This window comes from Callorhinus ursinus, unplaced genomic scaffold (genome assembly GCF_003265705.2).
Source record: "Callorhinus ursinus isolate GAN/ISIS: 27379988/994484 unplaced genomic scaffold, GSC_fseal_2.0 scaffold8, whole genome shotgun sequence".
Taxonomy (NCBI): domain Eukaryota; kingdom Metazoa; phylum Chordata; class Mammalia; order Carnivora; family Otariidae; genus Callorhinus; species Callorhinus ursinus.
Window position 1 is genome coordinate 62,181,728 of NW_027397070.1, and position 17,560 is coordinate 62,199,287.

General features: G+C 47.6%; 1 protein-coding gene across 1 annotated transcript in view; it reads right to left on the reverse strand.

Annotated features, from left to right (window-relative positions):
- Positions 1 to 14,991, reverse strand: part of LGMN (legumain) — a 33,166-nt gene extending 18,175 nt beyond the window's left edge. The window contains exons 1-2 of the mRNA XM_025869441.2: positions 14,861 to 14,991; positions 5,745 to 5,911 (exon numbers count right to left, since the gene is read on the reverse strand). Coding sequence (XP_025725226.1) covers positions 5,745 to 5,882 — 138 coding nt within the window. The 5' untranslated portion in view covers positions 5,883 to 5,911; positions 14,861 to 14,991. The remainder of the gene's footprint in view (positions 1 to 5,744; positions 5,912 to 14,860) is intronic.
- Positions 14,992 to 17,560: the final 2,569 nt, after the last annotated feature.

The following is a 17,560-nucleotide window of genomic DNA, read 5'->3' on the forward strand; positions in this document are numbered from 1 at the left end:
AACCTGAATGCTTCAAAAGACACCATTAAGAAAATGAAAAGACAAGTAACAGAGCAAGAGAAAACATTTGCAAAACACGTAACGAGAGAACTTGTATCTAGAATGTGCAGAGAATTAGAGTACTGCAATATGACAATCAACCCAATCCAAAACAGATTTTGAACAACATTTCACCTAAGGTACACAAATGGCTAAAAAGCACATACGATGCTCAATATCATTAGGTATTAGGGAAATGTCAGTTAAAACCATAAGACACCAATTCACAGCTAGACGGACAGTAACAAGTGTTGGCGAGGACGTTGAGAATCAGGAACCTCCTCCATTCACTGCTTGTGGGAATGTAAAATGGTGCAGCCATTTTGGGAAGCAATTTTAACAGCTTCTTAAAAGGCTAAACATACAGTTACCATAAGACCCAGCAATTCTATTCTTTCTGCCCAAGAGAAACAACATTTATCCGAAGATTTACAGAAAAATGTTCTTAGCAACATTATTCATAATAGGCAAAAAATGTAAACAACCCAAATGTCCATCAATTGGTAAATGGACAGATAAAATGTGGTCCATACATACTATTTAATATTCCTTGCCAATAAAAAGGAACAAAGTACTGACACACTACAACACAGATAAACTTCAAAAACATTATATTAACAGAAACAAAAGACTACGCGCCAAATGGCTCCATTTATGTGAAATGTTCAGAAATGGCAAATTAGAGATGGAAGGCATATTTTTAGTGGTTGTCTGGCACTGGGGGTGGGGGCTGCAAAGGGGCTGGAAGGATCTAACTGGGTAGACGGATGTGTTCTAAAACCGATTTACGGCGCTGTTTGCCCAATTTGGTAAATTTACTAAGAAATCATTGAGTTGTATACTTGAAATGGGCGAATTACATAAGCCATGTAAAATATGCTTCAGTAAGGCTATATATTTTAGAAAAAGCAGGTTCAGCATGTCCTGTGTTGGCGCTCTCCTCCACTATCTGGACTCCTCACCACCTTGACAGGCACAAGCTTTTATCTCCATGTTGAAAATGGGGACAAACTCGGGAAGGGCTCAGAGAATCCAACATGGGTCTCCTGACCCCGACCATGCCTTGTGCCCTTTTCCCACAAGCAGCACTCTCAAAGTCAGGTCATGGCTCTCCCCTGGGTCCGTGGAGGTACTTGAGGTAGCCTCTAACTCTGTGACCTCAAAGGGGTTCTTTGTTAAGACTCAATTCTACTCACTGGCACTCAAAACAAGTAAGAGTAGGGTTAAACCAAGTCAAATACTTCAGAAACAGTGTTAAAGGCCACTTGAATTACTTCCCTGGAACATATCTGGCCCATATGTATTTCCTCCTTAAAATGAGAAAAGCCTAGGAGGCAGCATGGGAAGGGGGTATTGAGCAAGACCACAAAGGAGGCAAAGCCCTCTGGACTACAGAACAGACAGGGCTGTGAGTCAGCTTGCTCACAGCTGGCGCTAGGCGTTCGGACGGGCGTGCGGAAGCATCCCGAGATCCCCTGATGTCAGCCACTGTCCGACACTGTCTTCTCCTGCTGCCTTCACCTCAGGCCCACTGTCAGCTAAATGAGGACAACCACCTGGGACCCAAGCTTAAATTCAATCGCCACACTCCAGTCATGGTCACCGTAAGGGGGCCCACTTTCCAGCCAGGTAAGGATCTGAGAAGGGGGCCTCACGGTCTGCTCATGGATACACACATATTATCACTTCCTGGTGCATGCTGAGCGCGGTGAGGTGAGGCAGGGGTTCTCTGTAGAGTTGCCTCACTGAGGCCACCACAATTCAAATGTTCCACAGGAGACTCAAAGGTTTAAAGTGAGATGGGGCAGGGGAGAGAGAGACAGAAAGCAGTGGTTGCGTGGGGCTGGGAGGGGAGCAGGCACTGACTGCAAATAGGCACTAGGGAACTTCCTAGAATGATGGAAGTATCCTAAAACTGGACTGTGGCAATGCTTGCAGAACAGCAAAAATTTGCTCAAACTCATAGAGTTTGATACAGTTACCACAGGTGAATTGTAGGACATGTGAATGGATGCCCCCATAAAGCTGTTTTTAAAAAGTGATGATTGCACACACTTTTTAGAAATCTATAAAATGAAAGGTGGTCTTTCTGAAATGTGATGGCTCTGCCACTTGGCTCTCCATCACATCTCTTCCTCCCAATTCTAACAAATGCGGGTTCTAGGCTTCTCCCTCTCCACCTCAACTGAAACCCGCTTATCTGCCTCCGGGCCCCCAGGACAATGTTCTTAAAGCTTCCAGAAGGAGGTGGCAGCCCCTTTAACTCCAGACCAGGCGGGGTGGGGGGCCATCAGCATCCTGCAGCTCCCACCCCTGCCAACACACGGCAAACAACCTTCTCCTTGGGAACCCTACTGCTAGCCACTGCCTCAAACCCTCCCAACCCCCAGCCTCCCGGTGACCCCTGGCTCACATGTGCTGCTCCTCCCCATTCCTGTCACCCCCAAAGACCCCGTGTGACAGTGAACTTCACCAGCCATCTACTTCAGCAGCCGCCCCTGCTGCTCCACCTGAGCTCTTCCTCCACCACATGCTCAGACCTCTGTCCTGAAAGCAACCCTCTGGGGCACCTGGGTGGCTCAGTCGTTAAGCGTCTGCCTTCCGCTCAGGTCCTGATCCCAGGGTCCTGGGATCGAGCCCCGCATCGGGATCCCTGCTCCCCCAGCAGGAAGCCTGCTTCTCCCTCTCCCATTCCCTCTGCTTGGGTTCCCTCTCTCCTTGTCTCTGTCAAATAAATAAATAAAATCTTAAAAAAAAAAAAAAGAATTCTGAAAGTAACCCTCCTCCAACCCCAGTTCCTCCTCTGGCAGCCTGGGGACAAGCCTGTCCCCAGATGCTGCTTGCACTTTGGGACCTCTCCCTCTCTCCTCTGCCCTGGCCACTGCAGGAAGCTGCCCTCCCAAGGCCTTGCCCCGCACCACCTCCCCCCCACCCCAGGACACTGGATGCAAAGCGTCCACCAGCCGCACCTCAGACCAACCCTCCTCGCAGTCATCCAGTAATCCCAGCCAAAGATGGAAAACAGAGAAACCCAATTTGATCAAGACAAAACATGATTTAAATAACCATCCTGGGGCTCCTGGGTGGCTCAGTAAATTAAGTGTCTGACTCCTGCTTTCCACTCAGGTCATGATCTCAGGGTCCTGGGATCAAGCCCCGTGGCAGGCTCCACGCTCAGCTGGGAGTCAGCTTGAGATTCTCTCTCCTCACCCTCTGCCCCTCCCCCTACTCAGGCACGCAGGCAGGCACACGTGCACGCTCGCTCTCTGTCTCAAATAAATCAATCTTAAAAATCAACAAATAAATAACCATCATCAAGCATAGAACAAAGTACTCAGCAGCGATTTAAATTGTGCCTGGTGGGGACACCTGGGTGGCTCAGTCGGTTAAACACCTGCCTTCAGCTCGGGCCGTGATCCCAGGGTCCTGGGATCGAGTCCCGCATCAGGCTCCCTGCTCAGTGGGGAGCCTGCTCCTCCCTCTGCCTGCTGCTCCCCATTTGTGCCCGTCCATCTCCCTCTCACAAATAAATAGAATGTTAAAACAACAAACAACAAATTGAAAAGCCCAAACATTAAAAAAAATAAATTAAAATAAATTAATTGTGCCCAGTGTACCTGTCCTCCCTAAACAAAAGAAATTTGTGATAATGAGTGATGTTAATCCAAGGAAAAGGTAAACCTCCATAAAAATCTAAGTTTATAAGTCTGTATAGGTTCTACTAGGAAAGTTCTTTCCGATGTTCTTTTAATGATCAGCCTCCAAAGTCAAGAAAGCAAAGGCTGGCAGCAGCTGAGAATGGAAGCAGTCAGCAGTGCCACGGGCTGAGGTCAGCAATGACTCAGCGCATGCAGTTCCACCACACGGAGGCTAGGATGAGTATTTCACTCTTATTCCAGGATGGGTATTTCACTCTAGGGCCACTTCTTTTGCCTTGCTTCCCTTCAATTGATTTTGATATTATTTCACCCAGGGAAACTAGCAAAACTTCAAAAAAGAAAAAAAAAAGGTTTTCTGGGAGCAAAGGGTAACTGGAGTCCTATATTTAATAATGTTTAATCAATAAATAATATTCTTTTAAAGTCGGTTGTGTACAAACCAACACAGCTGCTGACTCAGCCTGTTCACTCTCGGTGACCTGTATTTAATGCCTTATCTTCTGAACTCGTGGTTAGAGAGGGAGGAGAAAATCGAGAGATGATCAGCTATATACTCAGGTTGCTCCTCTGTAAATGGGTCAGGTCTGTGGTTAAGTATTAAACAGTAAAGGGACCATTTTGCCATGACAACTTTTCAATTAAGCCAAATTTCTTGTGCGGCTAACGTACAAGACCATTCATGAAATAGGTCATTCAACAATCATCACATTTTAGAGCTGGTAGCGAGTTCTTCTAAACCAACCCCCTACTTCAAACAGGTATGAAAACCACCAGCCAGGAGGGAAACACGCAAGGCAGCACTGTCACGCCTCCAGGTGCACAGACTCCAGGCCTGCGCTGTACCATACAGCAGCCTCCGGCCACACGTGGCAACTGCACACTTCAAGTGTGGCCAGTCCAAACTGAATGCATCATGAATGCAAATGCATGCCCGATCTTGATTTTTTTTTTTTAAGATTTTATTTATTTATTTGACAGAAAGAGAGCACAAGCAGGGGGAGTGGCAGGGAGAGGGAGAAGCAGACTCCCTGCTGAGCAGTGAACCCGATGCGGGACTCGATCCCAGGACCCTGGGAGGACCCCGGGATCGTGACCTGAGCCACCCAGGCGACCCCGATCTTGATGATTCAGTGAAAACAAAGACATAAAGTATCTCATTATTAACTCTGTATTGATTACAGTGAAATGATGATAGCTTGCCTATACTGGGATAAATAAGACACAGCAAAGTTAATTTCATCTGATACTTTTTACTTTAAAAAAAAAAAAATGTGGCTAGGGGGCGCCTGGGCAGCTCAGTCGGTTAAGGGTAAGACTCTTGATTTTGGCTCAGGTCATGATCTCAGAGTCGGGGGACTGAGCCCTGCACTGGGCTCAATACTTAGTAGGGAGTCTGCCTGGGATTCTCCCTCTCCTTTTCCCTCTGCCCCTCCCCACTGGGCGGGCTGTCTCTCTAAATAATAAATCCTTAAGAAACAGAAACAAAGATGCCTCATGTGATGCTTGTACCAGAGCCCTGGGCCTCAGGCCTGTCTGCACCGAGCTTGCTGTGTGGCCTGGGGCCAGTGTCCTCCTGTATTTACGGCTCAGTTTCCTTACCTGCAAAATGAAGGCGTTAGACCAGTAGGTCTCAACTGGGGACATGTGACAAAGGCTGGAGACATTTCTGGTTGTTACAGTGGACAGGTGATGCTCCAGGTATCTAGTACATGGAGGTCAGGGATGCTGCCAAACATCCTACTTCGCACAGGGCAGCCCCATAACAAAGAATACCTGGCCCCAAATGTCAATAGCGCCAAGGCTGAGAAACCCTGTGTGAGACTGAGGTGACTCCAGAGGGCCATTTTGAGGAACCGCCAAACTGTTTTTCAAAATGGCTGTACCATTTTATGATGCCCGCATTTCTCCACATCCCTGCCCGCACACATACTTTTGCCAGCCTTCAGGAGCGTGAATGGCTTTTTACAAAGTCTGTTCTACAGACAATGCCCTGGATTGTTTACAGAATACCAGGGTCACAAAGAAAACCATTAGCCACTGTCTTACCTGGTGCCTATAATTGTACCAGCCGTTTGAACCCGCGACAATCACCACCCAGTGCTTGCCCCCATCCTCGGGATCATCTACAGGAACAGCACCGATGCCCAGGACCACGCTGAGCAACACGGCTACTTCCCAAATCATTCTGTGCCTCCGAGTTCAGTGGCAGAAATCTGGGAAGAAAAAAGCAGAGTCAAGCAAAAAAGGAATGACAAAAACAGAAGAATACTGTAGGCCCCTAAGATTATATCACAGCCCATGGGTCAAAACGATAAGACCATTTAGTTATCAGATGGAACAGCCTAAGGATAAAAATGATGACAGAGCAGAATTTTACCTTTGGCTCTGCAGCCCCTTTCCCTAGGGGGAGAAGAATCGACCCAGCTCTCTCTCACTACAGGTTAAAGTTAAGGGTATAAACCAAAGAATAGTGGGAACACTCTTTGGGCAACCTTAAAAGGTTTTAACAAGTTTTGGTCACAACTTGGAATACAGCAGATAAAACTCACCAACAAAATTCACCGTATTGGAAAAATGTCTACCACATTGTATGAAATGTTTGCAAGAAAAGAACATACATGTAATGTGTGCGTACAAAATGTGGAAGGCAGACATAAAAATTTAACAGTAGTTACTGACTGGTGGTAGGTGGAATTCAGGATGATTTTCTTCCTATTTCTTTTTACTACCATTAACAGATATTACTTATGCAATAAAGTGTATAAAAATTCAATGTGTGTCCAATATAAATACTGAGGGGCGATTCCTAAGATGTAAGCGAGTTATCTGGATAAGCTATAGGCAAAGAGCAGCAGCCCAAGTTAATGTCTTTGCACATTTATAACCCATTTACACGTAGTTAATACAGCAGGCAGAGCACAAGTTTTAGTCCTTGTTTTACAGGAAGGGGAGGTTAAAGCAAGAGAAGCTAACTTGTCCAATACCCATGGTTAGCCAGCTCTGGCCAGAGACCAAAACCCATGCCTTCTCAGTTCCCGGCTCGGTCTTTCTGCTGCATGGTCCTACACTGAGACTTCATTCCTGATGAAGCACATGCCCAATTGTATACTCCGCTGCCCAAACGTCCCAAGTTTTAAAGCACAAAGGCAGTACTCAGGCCGCGCCCTGGCCTCCTTGCATCGCTCACATCAGACCCTGCCCCGCAACCTGAATACGTTATTCTAAAAAAAACAGCCTTCTTGTGACAGACGCTAGGCCTGTCACATTAAGAGGAAAAACAGTCTCTGAGATGTAGGGACTCAGCAGAACAAAGTCCACGAGGCTGACCTCAGACTCTTCTGTCATCTGTCAAACGGTGCTCACTCACTCACTGGCTTATTCATTCACACAGCCAGCCAGAGGCTCCTGCCGGAAAACACACTGGATGCTCTGAACGCAGTAGGGACAGGACAAATCCTCTGTCCTCAGGGGGCACGCAGCCAGCTAAGGGATGAAACTCCTGTAAGCTTAAGAAACCATCCTTAGCATCCTGTGCCTAACACTGTGCTCAAACTCAAAATGGACTGAGCAGTGGGTTTCCCCCCAAAGGCGAGGGAACAGAAAGCCCTGAATCTGATAAAAGTTTAAAAACCTAAAAGCGCCTTAGGTTAGTGCTTCTCCAAACCGACTGTGACCTCCATCCTCTGGGGATGCAATTCTGATCCAGTAGGCCTGGGCTGGGCCTGAGACTCTGCATTTCCAACAGGCTACAGGCAATGCCCAGGACTCAACTTTGATGTAGCAGGGCTCTCCATTAACCTTGGTGGGCTCTTGTTCACCTCTGGTCTGAAGCCCCACGGGCCAACACTACTCCTTACCCGCCACCTGCCTCCGATACCCCCTTTAGGAAATTTTTTTTTTTATTTTTATTTTAAGTAGGCTCCACGCCCAATGTGGGGCTTGAACTCATGACCCTGAGATCAAGAGTCACATGCTCCACTGACTGAGCCGGCCAGGTGCCCCACCCAGGAACTCAATTCTTACTGTATAATGTATATCCACATTTCTTTGGCGTCACTGCAAAACTGCCCATGGATGAACAGGTACTACAATAAGGTACCCTAGGTTTATTCTTAAGCTTATTCTGAAATGGCCATGCTTTTTGTTTGTTGTGTTTTGTTTTTTAGTACAGTACAGGACGGATGAGGTCAGGGAACAGATGAAGGCAGTGGATTGCCCAGGCCACCCCGGTGCCAGAACCAGCTGGCCTTAACGTGTTAACATGCACCTGAGGACGCTCTCCCAAGTCCTCTTGACATGACCGGGGCTCACCGTAGGGCTGGGAGGTAATAGCAGGGGCGACAGTGACTACAGAGGGGACCCCCCCCCACCGCCCCACGCAGCAGCTCTTTGATTCTGAGCTCACCCGGCGGCCTCCTGACTGCACTTGAACCTCCCTGGGAAGCCTTCCCCTGGGGCAGCAGTTGGCACACTTCTTCTCTAAAGGGCTGGACAGTAAATAGTTTACCCTGCAGATCACACCACCTCCCTTATGACTGTTCGGCTCTGCCCCTGTACTGTGAAAGCAGCCAGAGACCATAAGTATACCAGTGGGTGGGGAGTTGTTCCAATAAAGTCAGGACAGGTGGGTCTCTTTGGCCCGCCCTAGGGCGTGAGGCTACGCCCTCAGCCCACGTGACCAGTATACAGCCTGGCTGGCTCTTATCTTCCAGCAGCAATCATTATACGGGCTCCCTGGTTTACACACCAGTCTCTGAGTTTGGTTCATGTGACTGAATCATGAAGAGGCTCCTTCCTGGGGAGGCCCTGCCATGTGACTTTACCCCTTCCTACTTAGGGACAAAAAGAATACATAAAACACCAGAATCACAAAGCTGGCCTGACCGTGAACCACGGAAAGGACACCACCAGCCTAACTGCCTAAATTGGCAAACACCACAGCAGGTACTGAAAAAGCACCGCCAGGTTATTTTTACAAATTCAAATTCATCTGTCATTCTTCTACTAATATGCTAACATGCTACCCCTCAGTAAGGAAATGTGCCTATTAAAACACAAATGATACTTTCACAGTTAACGTTTGGCAATGGTTCCTGTCTATCACCTTTTTTGTTTCTTATAAACACAGAGTACGGTTCCTTGAACAGAATGGCAAGCAAAAAGCCTCACAGTATGACACTGATTGGAAAATGTCACTTAAAAAACACGTATGTCAAGGGGTGCCTGGGGGGCTCAGTTAAGCATCCAACTCCTGATCTCAGTTCAGGTCTTGATCTCGTGAGTTCGAGCCCCGTGTTGGGCTCCACGCTGGGTGTGAAGCCCACTCAAAATAAATGAAATTTAAAAAACACATATGTTAATACCATTTGGGGAAACATAGTGGGGCTTGGGGTGAAGATGAGATGTGAAAGTAATACAATCTTTCCACTACCCTCAGCAAGAACATGTCTTAAAGCAAGCAGCCTCACCCAGCCATTTCCTGATCAGCAGTATTCTTGGCAAAGTCAAAGCCTCAAAACAAAAATCACAATCTTGCAACATAACATACTATGATTCTTGTTCTATCAAAGAGAAAAGTTCAGGAAGACAAAGTAAGTGATCCCTGCTGAGCTAGCTCTTCAGGATGGCTGCTTCTGCAGCCTCCCCACCCATCCATCCAACGTCCAACACACACAGCCTGAGCACCCACTAGGTGCTCCCAGGCACCGAACAGGGAACCAAATGACAGAACCCTTCACTGAGCTGACATTCCAGCGGGAAGAGACACACAATTTAAATCCACACATTGTCAGAGGGGATGAGTGTTAAGGAAAAATATAATGCAGGAGGAGTGGGAGGCATCATTTTTCAAAATGGAAAGACTTGAAGGAGGCAAGGAAGTCTACCCACTTCTAACAGCAAAATGCTGGAAGCAATATACATGGTCATCTGGACAGAGGGCTGTCTAGCTAAATCAGTCACGGTACACCCTTATGATGGGACCCTGTGGAGCCTTTAAGAAGAGCAAGGTGGATCTCGATGTGCCGAGAGTGGAAAGATCTCCAAGGGGGCTGTAAAGAATGTATGCAGAGTCTGCTAACCATTTGTGGGGAGAAAATGACAGACAGGTGTGACCCTAACCAGGGGAGAAAAGGTGTCCCCCACAACGACACGTGTTGATATGCTGCACGGGGCGGCAGAGTGGGCTTCCGCAATAAGCCATGCAATGTACGCTTCACACAATCCTCACAGAAGCCTGTAAGCCAGCCTCATCGCTCTGTTCACGGAGCTGAGAAAAAAGAGGCTGGGCAGAGAGAAACGTGCTGGTAACTGCTGGGGCTGACACACAGATCTGCTCCAGAGACTGCTTTTTCTACTACACCCCCTCGCTTGTCACAAAGAGTTGTTCATGTGAAGGTCTGCGAGACCGGGTAACCAAAAGTGGGCACACAACATGCCCCCCTCAGGGCCCAAACCCTTCCTCCAGCAGGTCACCACCCACCCTCCAACCAGGCTCTTTGCCACCCTACTATTTTAAGGCACTTGTGGGCAATGTGTATAAAGAGTTCTCCTCTTAGAAGAGCCCTTCAAAGGAAAACCTGAACCACACAAGCCAAGATCAACGGCCAACCCTTTACGAATGAATTTTGCCAGCCTCCAATGACAAGTCCTCCGCTGTTGCCATTGGTCCTGCATCCCTCTCAGGCTACAGGGCTACACAAGGTCAGTAATTCCATTAAAGGACTCCATTTGACTTAAAGAAGTATGCTAGCAAGTGAGGTTCAATTCATTTGAGAGGTTTGGGACAGAATGCCCATTCTAGATAAACTGTCACCAGCAATACAAGTAATGAGGCCCCAATCACAGGACTATCAAAGTCAAGTTCAAACCAAGGTCTGACACCAAAGCCTATATTTTAACTACCCTCAGGTGTGAACTCTCACTGCCAGTCCTGATTTGCTACTGGCTCTGGGTTGGAAACAGGGAATCATCAAAGCCGAGCAAAGCAGCTAACTAGACAATGACATCTGAAGACAGCCTTCCAAACCTGAAGGTCTTTGATCCTGCTCCTTACTCTCCAGGGGCTTACAATAAGATCAACGTGAGTGGACCCTGACTGACCACATGCAAGAGAGCCAAGGAGAGATGAGAAGGACCCCTCCTTGACCGAACTGAGTCAAGCTCCTCTGAGCCCCCATCTCAAGTAGGTCTTGGCCTGCTAAGTTCAGTTTACCAAGAATCCCACGAGAATAGCCCACCTTTGATACCTAATCAAGGTCCCTTGTAATTTTCCATCCACTGACCCTCTCAGCCTGCCCATAAATCCCAACTATCCTTGCTGTATTTGGAGTTGAACTCAGACCTACACTGAAGTATCTGTCCCTAATGTAATTGCTGGAATAAAACCTGTCTTGCTGTTTTTAACAAGTGTTTAGTGTTTAGTGCAATTTCTCTAACACAGGACACACAGCTACTAAGTCAGGGGAGACCCTTCCCTCTCTGGGCCTTAATTGTCTGTGCAATGAGATGGTAGAACTGAATTATTAAGGGCAGATTCAGTTCTCAAACCTTTTAACTTCCTGTTTTACAAGTGAGATTAACACAAAATCCAGGGGCACCTGGGTGGTTCAGTCAGTTAAGTGTTTGCCTTCGGCTCAGGTCATGATCCCAGGGTCCTGGGATGGAATCCCACGTCCAGGTCCCTGCTCAGCGGGGAGTCTGCTTCTCTCTCTACCCCCCCGCCCATGCGCACTCTCTTTCTCACAAAAATAAATTTTAAAAATTAAAAAAAAAAGGAAAAACAAAATAAATAAAACAAAATCCAACTAGCTCTTATCTCAAATGAAAACTATTTTATTAAGGTTAATCAATATTTTTCCTACAGGGAAAATTTCTGATTCAGGGGCAAACTGGATTCTAGATTAGAGCATGGCCTTTAAGGTTACCTAATTCTGACTCTATGCAATTTTTTTCTTTACATCTCTGTAAACTGGGTAACCGCAATGCAAACAATTCTTACCTAAAGACATACAAATGAATTCCATAAAGTGGAGGCTGGGTTGATTTCCGGTTGTAGAAAGACGCCAGTTTTGCCTGCCATTTGCCCATTCATTTCATTATTTCTGACCCTGGAGTCTCCTTTGATCTGGCTGCAACCATCACACTACATTTCCTCATTATAAGTTAAATGTAATCTTTAGTACTTGCTCACTTTTATACCTGTATCGAGTGATGACTTTACCTTTTTTAAAAATTATCTTTTGGGGTGCCTGGGTGGCTCAATTAAGCACTGACTCTTAGTTTCAACTCAAGTCATGATCTCATGGATCATGGGATTAAGCCCCCCGGGGGGGGGGGGTTGGGCTCCACACTCAGGGGGAGTCTGCTTGAAGAGTCTCTCCTCTGCCCCTCCCCCTCACTCTTTCTCAAATAAATAAATAAATCTTTTTACAATTGTTTTTTTTTTTTTTTTTTAAGATTTTGTTTATTTGACAGAGAGAGACACAGCGAGAGAGGGAACACAAGCAGGGGGAGTGGGAGAGGGAGAAGCAGGCTTCCCCGCGGAGCAGGGAGCCCGATGCGGGGCTCGATCCCAGGACCCTGGGATCATGACCTGAGCCGAAGGCAGACGCTTAACGACTGAGCCACCCAGGCGCCCCTACAATTGTTTTTAACATTACAAAAAGCATAAGTAACTAAATCATATTTCCAAACAGACACAATCAATAAACACTTTTAAAATCTCCTAATGGTTAGAAGAATTTTGGAATCTAGCAAAGTAAAATTTGCCCAGTGGTAAACAGTTTTTCCACATTTTTATTTTCACAGTTATCTGACACTTGAATCCCTTTTACCACAATTACTATTTTTGAAATCTGGTTTCAATGTAGTTTGTAATATTTTCCCCCAATGACTGAATGACTTTTCTAGCTAGATGTGAATTAAGCTAAATTTTGTTATAAGTTATAGTCAAGAAATTGAAAGGTAAACATTATAGAAATGTACTAAGTACAATGTAAAACACCTGTTACCTCTCATCAAGCCCATGAACTGTTAATATTTTGCAAATCTGAGAACTCTCTCCCCATAAAACAAATACAATATTAGAGGAAATTCCTTCCCATGCCCCATCCCATTCTCCCCACCACCAGAAGATAACCATGATCATAAGTTAACATTTCTTTTTCTTTCTTTCTTCTTTTTTTTGTGCAAAAAGGTGATTTTATTAAAGCATGGGGACAGGACCCATGGGCAGAAAGAGCTGCATAAGTTAGCATTTCTTTTCATTCACTTTATTACACTTTTAAAACATATATGTCCACTTTGTAAACATTCCCTTCTAAGGGACATTTAGGCGGTTTCAAAAATTTATCATTATAGGGCGCCTGGGTGGCTCAGATGGTTAAGCGTCTGCCTTCAGCTCAGGTCATGATCCCAGGGTCCTGGGATCGAGTCCCGCATCGGGCTCCCTGCTCCTTGGGAGCCTGCTTCTCCCTCTGCCTCTCTCTCTCTCTCTCTCTCTCTCTCTGTCTCTCATGAATAAATAAATAAAATCTTTAAAAAAAAATTAAAAAAAATTTATCATTATAAATAACGTTGCAGTAAACACCCTAATACTCCTCTCCTTGCAAACAAATGTCTCTGTTTCTCTAGGTTACTTTCTAGAAGTGGAACCACTTGATCTTAAGATATACACACTCATTGTTTTAAAAGATTTTATTTGACAGAGAGAGAGCTCAAGCAGCGGGAGCGGCAGGCAGAGGGAGAGGGAGAAGCAGGCTCCCCGCTGAGCAGGGAGCCTGATGTGGGGCTGGATCCCAGGACCCTGGGATCATGACCTGAGCCAAAGGCAGAAGCTTAATCGACTGAGCCACCCAGTTGCCCCCAATGGTACCCTTAATCTTTAAGGACATCAAGTGTCCTTGGGATTTGATCTTGTAGGCAGCATATTGAACGCAAAGGGAGGACAAAATCTAAATCTCTCACAGCAGCACAGAAGGCCCTGCAAGATGTACCACTCTATTCTTATGAAACAGAGCTCATGAAATTCACCACCCACATGAAATCCCTTGTTCCAACCAGGCTCCAAGACCGTGGTCCAAAATCGTGGCTCTTTCCATGCCTTCACCATGCTGTTTTCCAGGTGAAACATTCTTCCTTCATCACACTAGCTCCTCCGATCCCTCAAACTCCATTGAGGCGCTTCTCTGCAAAGTTCTACCTCTTCCCACAAATAAGGATTAGATGCTTCCAACAGGGTTAGATGCTGCCCCTGTGCAAACCTGTAACTGAAATGATTCTCTATTGACTGCCTCTCCCCTTTACAAAAAAAACCCAGCTCAATGAGTAAGGCTCAATGAACGTTTGCTAACGAATGGAACCCTACAGTAAAAAAGCTGAGCTCCTCCACTCTCTACCTACCACAGGGCAAATCTCAAACTCTGGGCATTTATTTTCATCTATAAAACGAAGCCCATGATACAAAGTTCCTTCTTCCAGGCCCCAGATTCTACAATTCTTGGCATTCTACAATTCCCATGTACATATAACCTCCCCTCTAATAGTTTAGGGGCAGGGGACCTAATCAAATTTCACTTTCACGCTTGAAGTGAATCACCCTATGAGTCCCACCAGCTCAAGCCTCTGAGAACTAGAGCATCCCTAACTTCTCAGAAGGGATGTTTTTACACGTTTGGGTATTTCGGCTGTTGTAGTCACCTGCTTTTCCCCTTGGCTACGGAGAACTGGGTGGAAATGGGTGCAATCCTCCACATTACAAGCACCTAGAGCCTAAACTGCTCCTAGGCTGTGAAGGTTGGAACCAAGCGCCGGACCCTGCCCCGCACGCCCCCGGCGGTGGGACCTTAGCCAATTCCCTCTCCCCGCCCCCGTTTCCCCCTGAGCTTGGAGGAAGCGCCTGGGCTTCCAGCCCGAGTTCGCGCCAATGGAAGAGAGCCGCCAGCAGCCCACGACCACCCCTCGGGAGGGCGGGCTGAGAGGTCGCAGCATTTCCCTTGGGATTCACCGTTTCCCGAAATGCTCTTCCGCAGGGTGAGAAGCGGATTACTCAGGGCCGCGGGAGCCGAAAATCCCGCGGGTGAGGCCCAGAGCCGCGGCGCACAGGCAGCCCTGGGCCGGGACGTGGGGCCTGGCCCGGATCCCCGGCTGGGGCTCGCGGTTACCTGTGGCAGAAGACCGCGGCGGTGGCGCGGGGCGGCAGGACCGTGGGAATTCCTCGCGACGCGCAGCCTCAGACGCGACACCTGGGGACGCCCGCCCTGCAGTGATTGCGGAGCCTCACCCGGCTCCAGGCTTTAATGGCCTAGGGCGCTGCGTTGATTGGTGGAACTTCGGGGCGGGCGTCTGCAGAAGCCAATGGGAGAAGGAGCGAGGCGGGGCCGGCGAGCCAGAGGTCCTACAAGTCCCAGCATGCAAGAGCCGCGGCTTCTGGGCCCACAGCCCGCGGGTCCTGGGAGAACCTTGAGCGGTGAAGGGGGCCCGGGCTACGTGGGGCTTGCCTGGAAACGCAGCAGTTCCAGAAGTGTCCACCGAAGGATCAAAACTAGCGCGCGGGGCACTTTAACCCACTGGGTTTCCGAACTTGTCGCACTTTGGGATCATCTAGGGAAACAAAAATCCTGATGCCCCAGTGTCGGCCCAGACGTTGGTTGAGTTCCTTGTTCTGCACATGTTCTGGGTCTCGGAATCTTTAAGGGTCCCCCGGTGATCGAATGTGCAGGTCCATTTAATCCTCGAGACAACCTTATGAGAAATAGGCACTCTTATTTTGGTCCCTGCTTTACAGTTAGGACGACTGAGGGAGGTTCAGCCGTGGAAAGTAAATTAATCTTCTGAAGACTGCATTAGCTCTGAAGTGGCGGGGCCAGAACCCACACCCAGGCAGTCTGTCTAGCTCAGAATCTTGTCCTCTTCATCCCTAGGCAATGCTATTTTTCAAGTGTTTTTGGTATTATTATCTCACAGGGAAATGGGGAAACTTTATACGTACCTGTGCCGTGTGGTAGAGCACAGTAAATTGAACTGAGTGCCGTTGATTGCAGTCCTACCCAAGCACATCAAGTGTAAGATGTAAGGGCTGCATTCACAGGTTGTCTCACTTGATCTTCTTTTATAATCTTTTTTTTTTTTTTTTACAGTAAGTCAAGCGAGAGCATACTGCCCAGAGCCTGCTCCCTATTTTTGTAAATAAAGTCTGTGGGAATGCAGCCATGCCCACGGGTTTTGGTATTATCTCTGGCTGTTTTTACCAACAAGGTAGAGTTGAGTACTTATACAAGAGACAAGATTTTGGCCCACAAAATCGAAAATATTCACTGTCTGACCATTTACAGAAAAAGGTTGCCAACCCTGAGTTAAGTTCTCCACACTCTTAGCTGGGAAGTGACCGTAGTCTTCTTCAGACCCGTGTCTGTCCAAGTCCAAGGCGAAGTCTCATGACCAGTACACTTTCACAGTCTTCCTCAGTGGGGAGTGGTAGGAGTTCATTCAACCATTTATTCAAGAACACATTTAGTGGATGTCCCTTATGTGCCAAGTGCAGCTTATTATTGAGAGAAATTGGATTCTTTTTTTTTTTTTTAAGAGAGAGAGAGAAGAGAGAGAGCATGGGGGGGCAGTGTTGGAGGGGCAGAGGGAGAGAGAAAATCTCAAGCAGGCTCCACACTCAGTGCAGAGCCCCAAATGGGGCTCAGTCTCACAACCCTGAGATCATGACCTGAGCTGAAATCAAGAGTCGGACACTTAACTGACAAAGCCACCCAGGTGCCCCGAGAGAAATGGGAGTCTGTTCTTTCCCCTTGGGAATTCACTGTCTAGTAAGAGAGGAACAGGGTGTCCTTAACCACTCCCTCAATTCACCCAGAATAAATGGTGGCCTTTGGTTAGGTTTTCACAGGTGAAATGGAACAGAAGTGGTGGCCTGATGCCAGGCATGTTTAGGCAAATGAGGTCCAGGGACAGCCCCCTCAGCCTCCCTCAGCAGCACCGTGAGCTGAGAGCCGAGAGTATGGGACGAGAGAAGGGGGCTGAAAATTGAGGACCAGTGGGTGGCTGGGAGTTGGCAGGGAGTTCCCATGGTAATGGTCAGGAGAGCCTTAGAAGAGACTGCAAGGTGGCTAGCCTAGGCCAGCCACAAGGAGGAGGCTGAGATGAGAGGGGCCTGGAGGGAGAAGTGGGTGCACATGGTGGGTTCTGCCATCAAGCTACCTGGATTCTGATCCCAGCTCCAGCACATACAAGCTGTGGGACCTGAGCAAGTTACTTAATTTCTCAGTGCCTGGGTTTCCTCAACTGTAAAATAGAACAGCACCTACATCTCTCGGTAAATTGAAGGAAACACAGTGCTTAGCATCTAGTAAGTGCCGCATGAATAGCATCTCCCTGCTGGGCTAAGAGCATGATGAGAAAAGGAAGATAGGAATCTCTGACCTTGGGCACTGCCTGTGCTCTGAGACTACACACGGAATGGGATTGGTGGCATGGTGTGGGAAGGGCAGCACCAGTGGGAGGGCCAGGAGCCAAGGCACCAGAAAAAACCCCAGGGTGGCAGGAGGGTGGCAGGCTCCCTGTAAACATATAGGCATGAGGACACCCCCCCAAATGTCCCCAGTGAAATTCTTTTTTTTTTTTAAAGATTTTATTTATTTATTTGAGAGAGAGAATGAGATGGAGAGAGAGAGCATGAGATGGGGGAGGGTCCAAGGGAGAAGCAGACACCCTGCTGAGCAGGGAGCCCGATGCGGGACTCGATCCCGGGACTCCAGGATCATGACCTGAGCCGAAGGCAGTCGCTTAACCAACTGAGCCACCCAGGCGCCCCCCAGTGAAATTCTTACCAGGAAAGTCACAGTATGGGGCTCAGA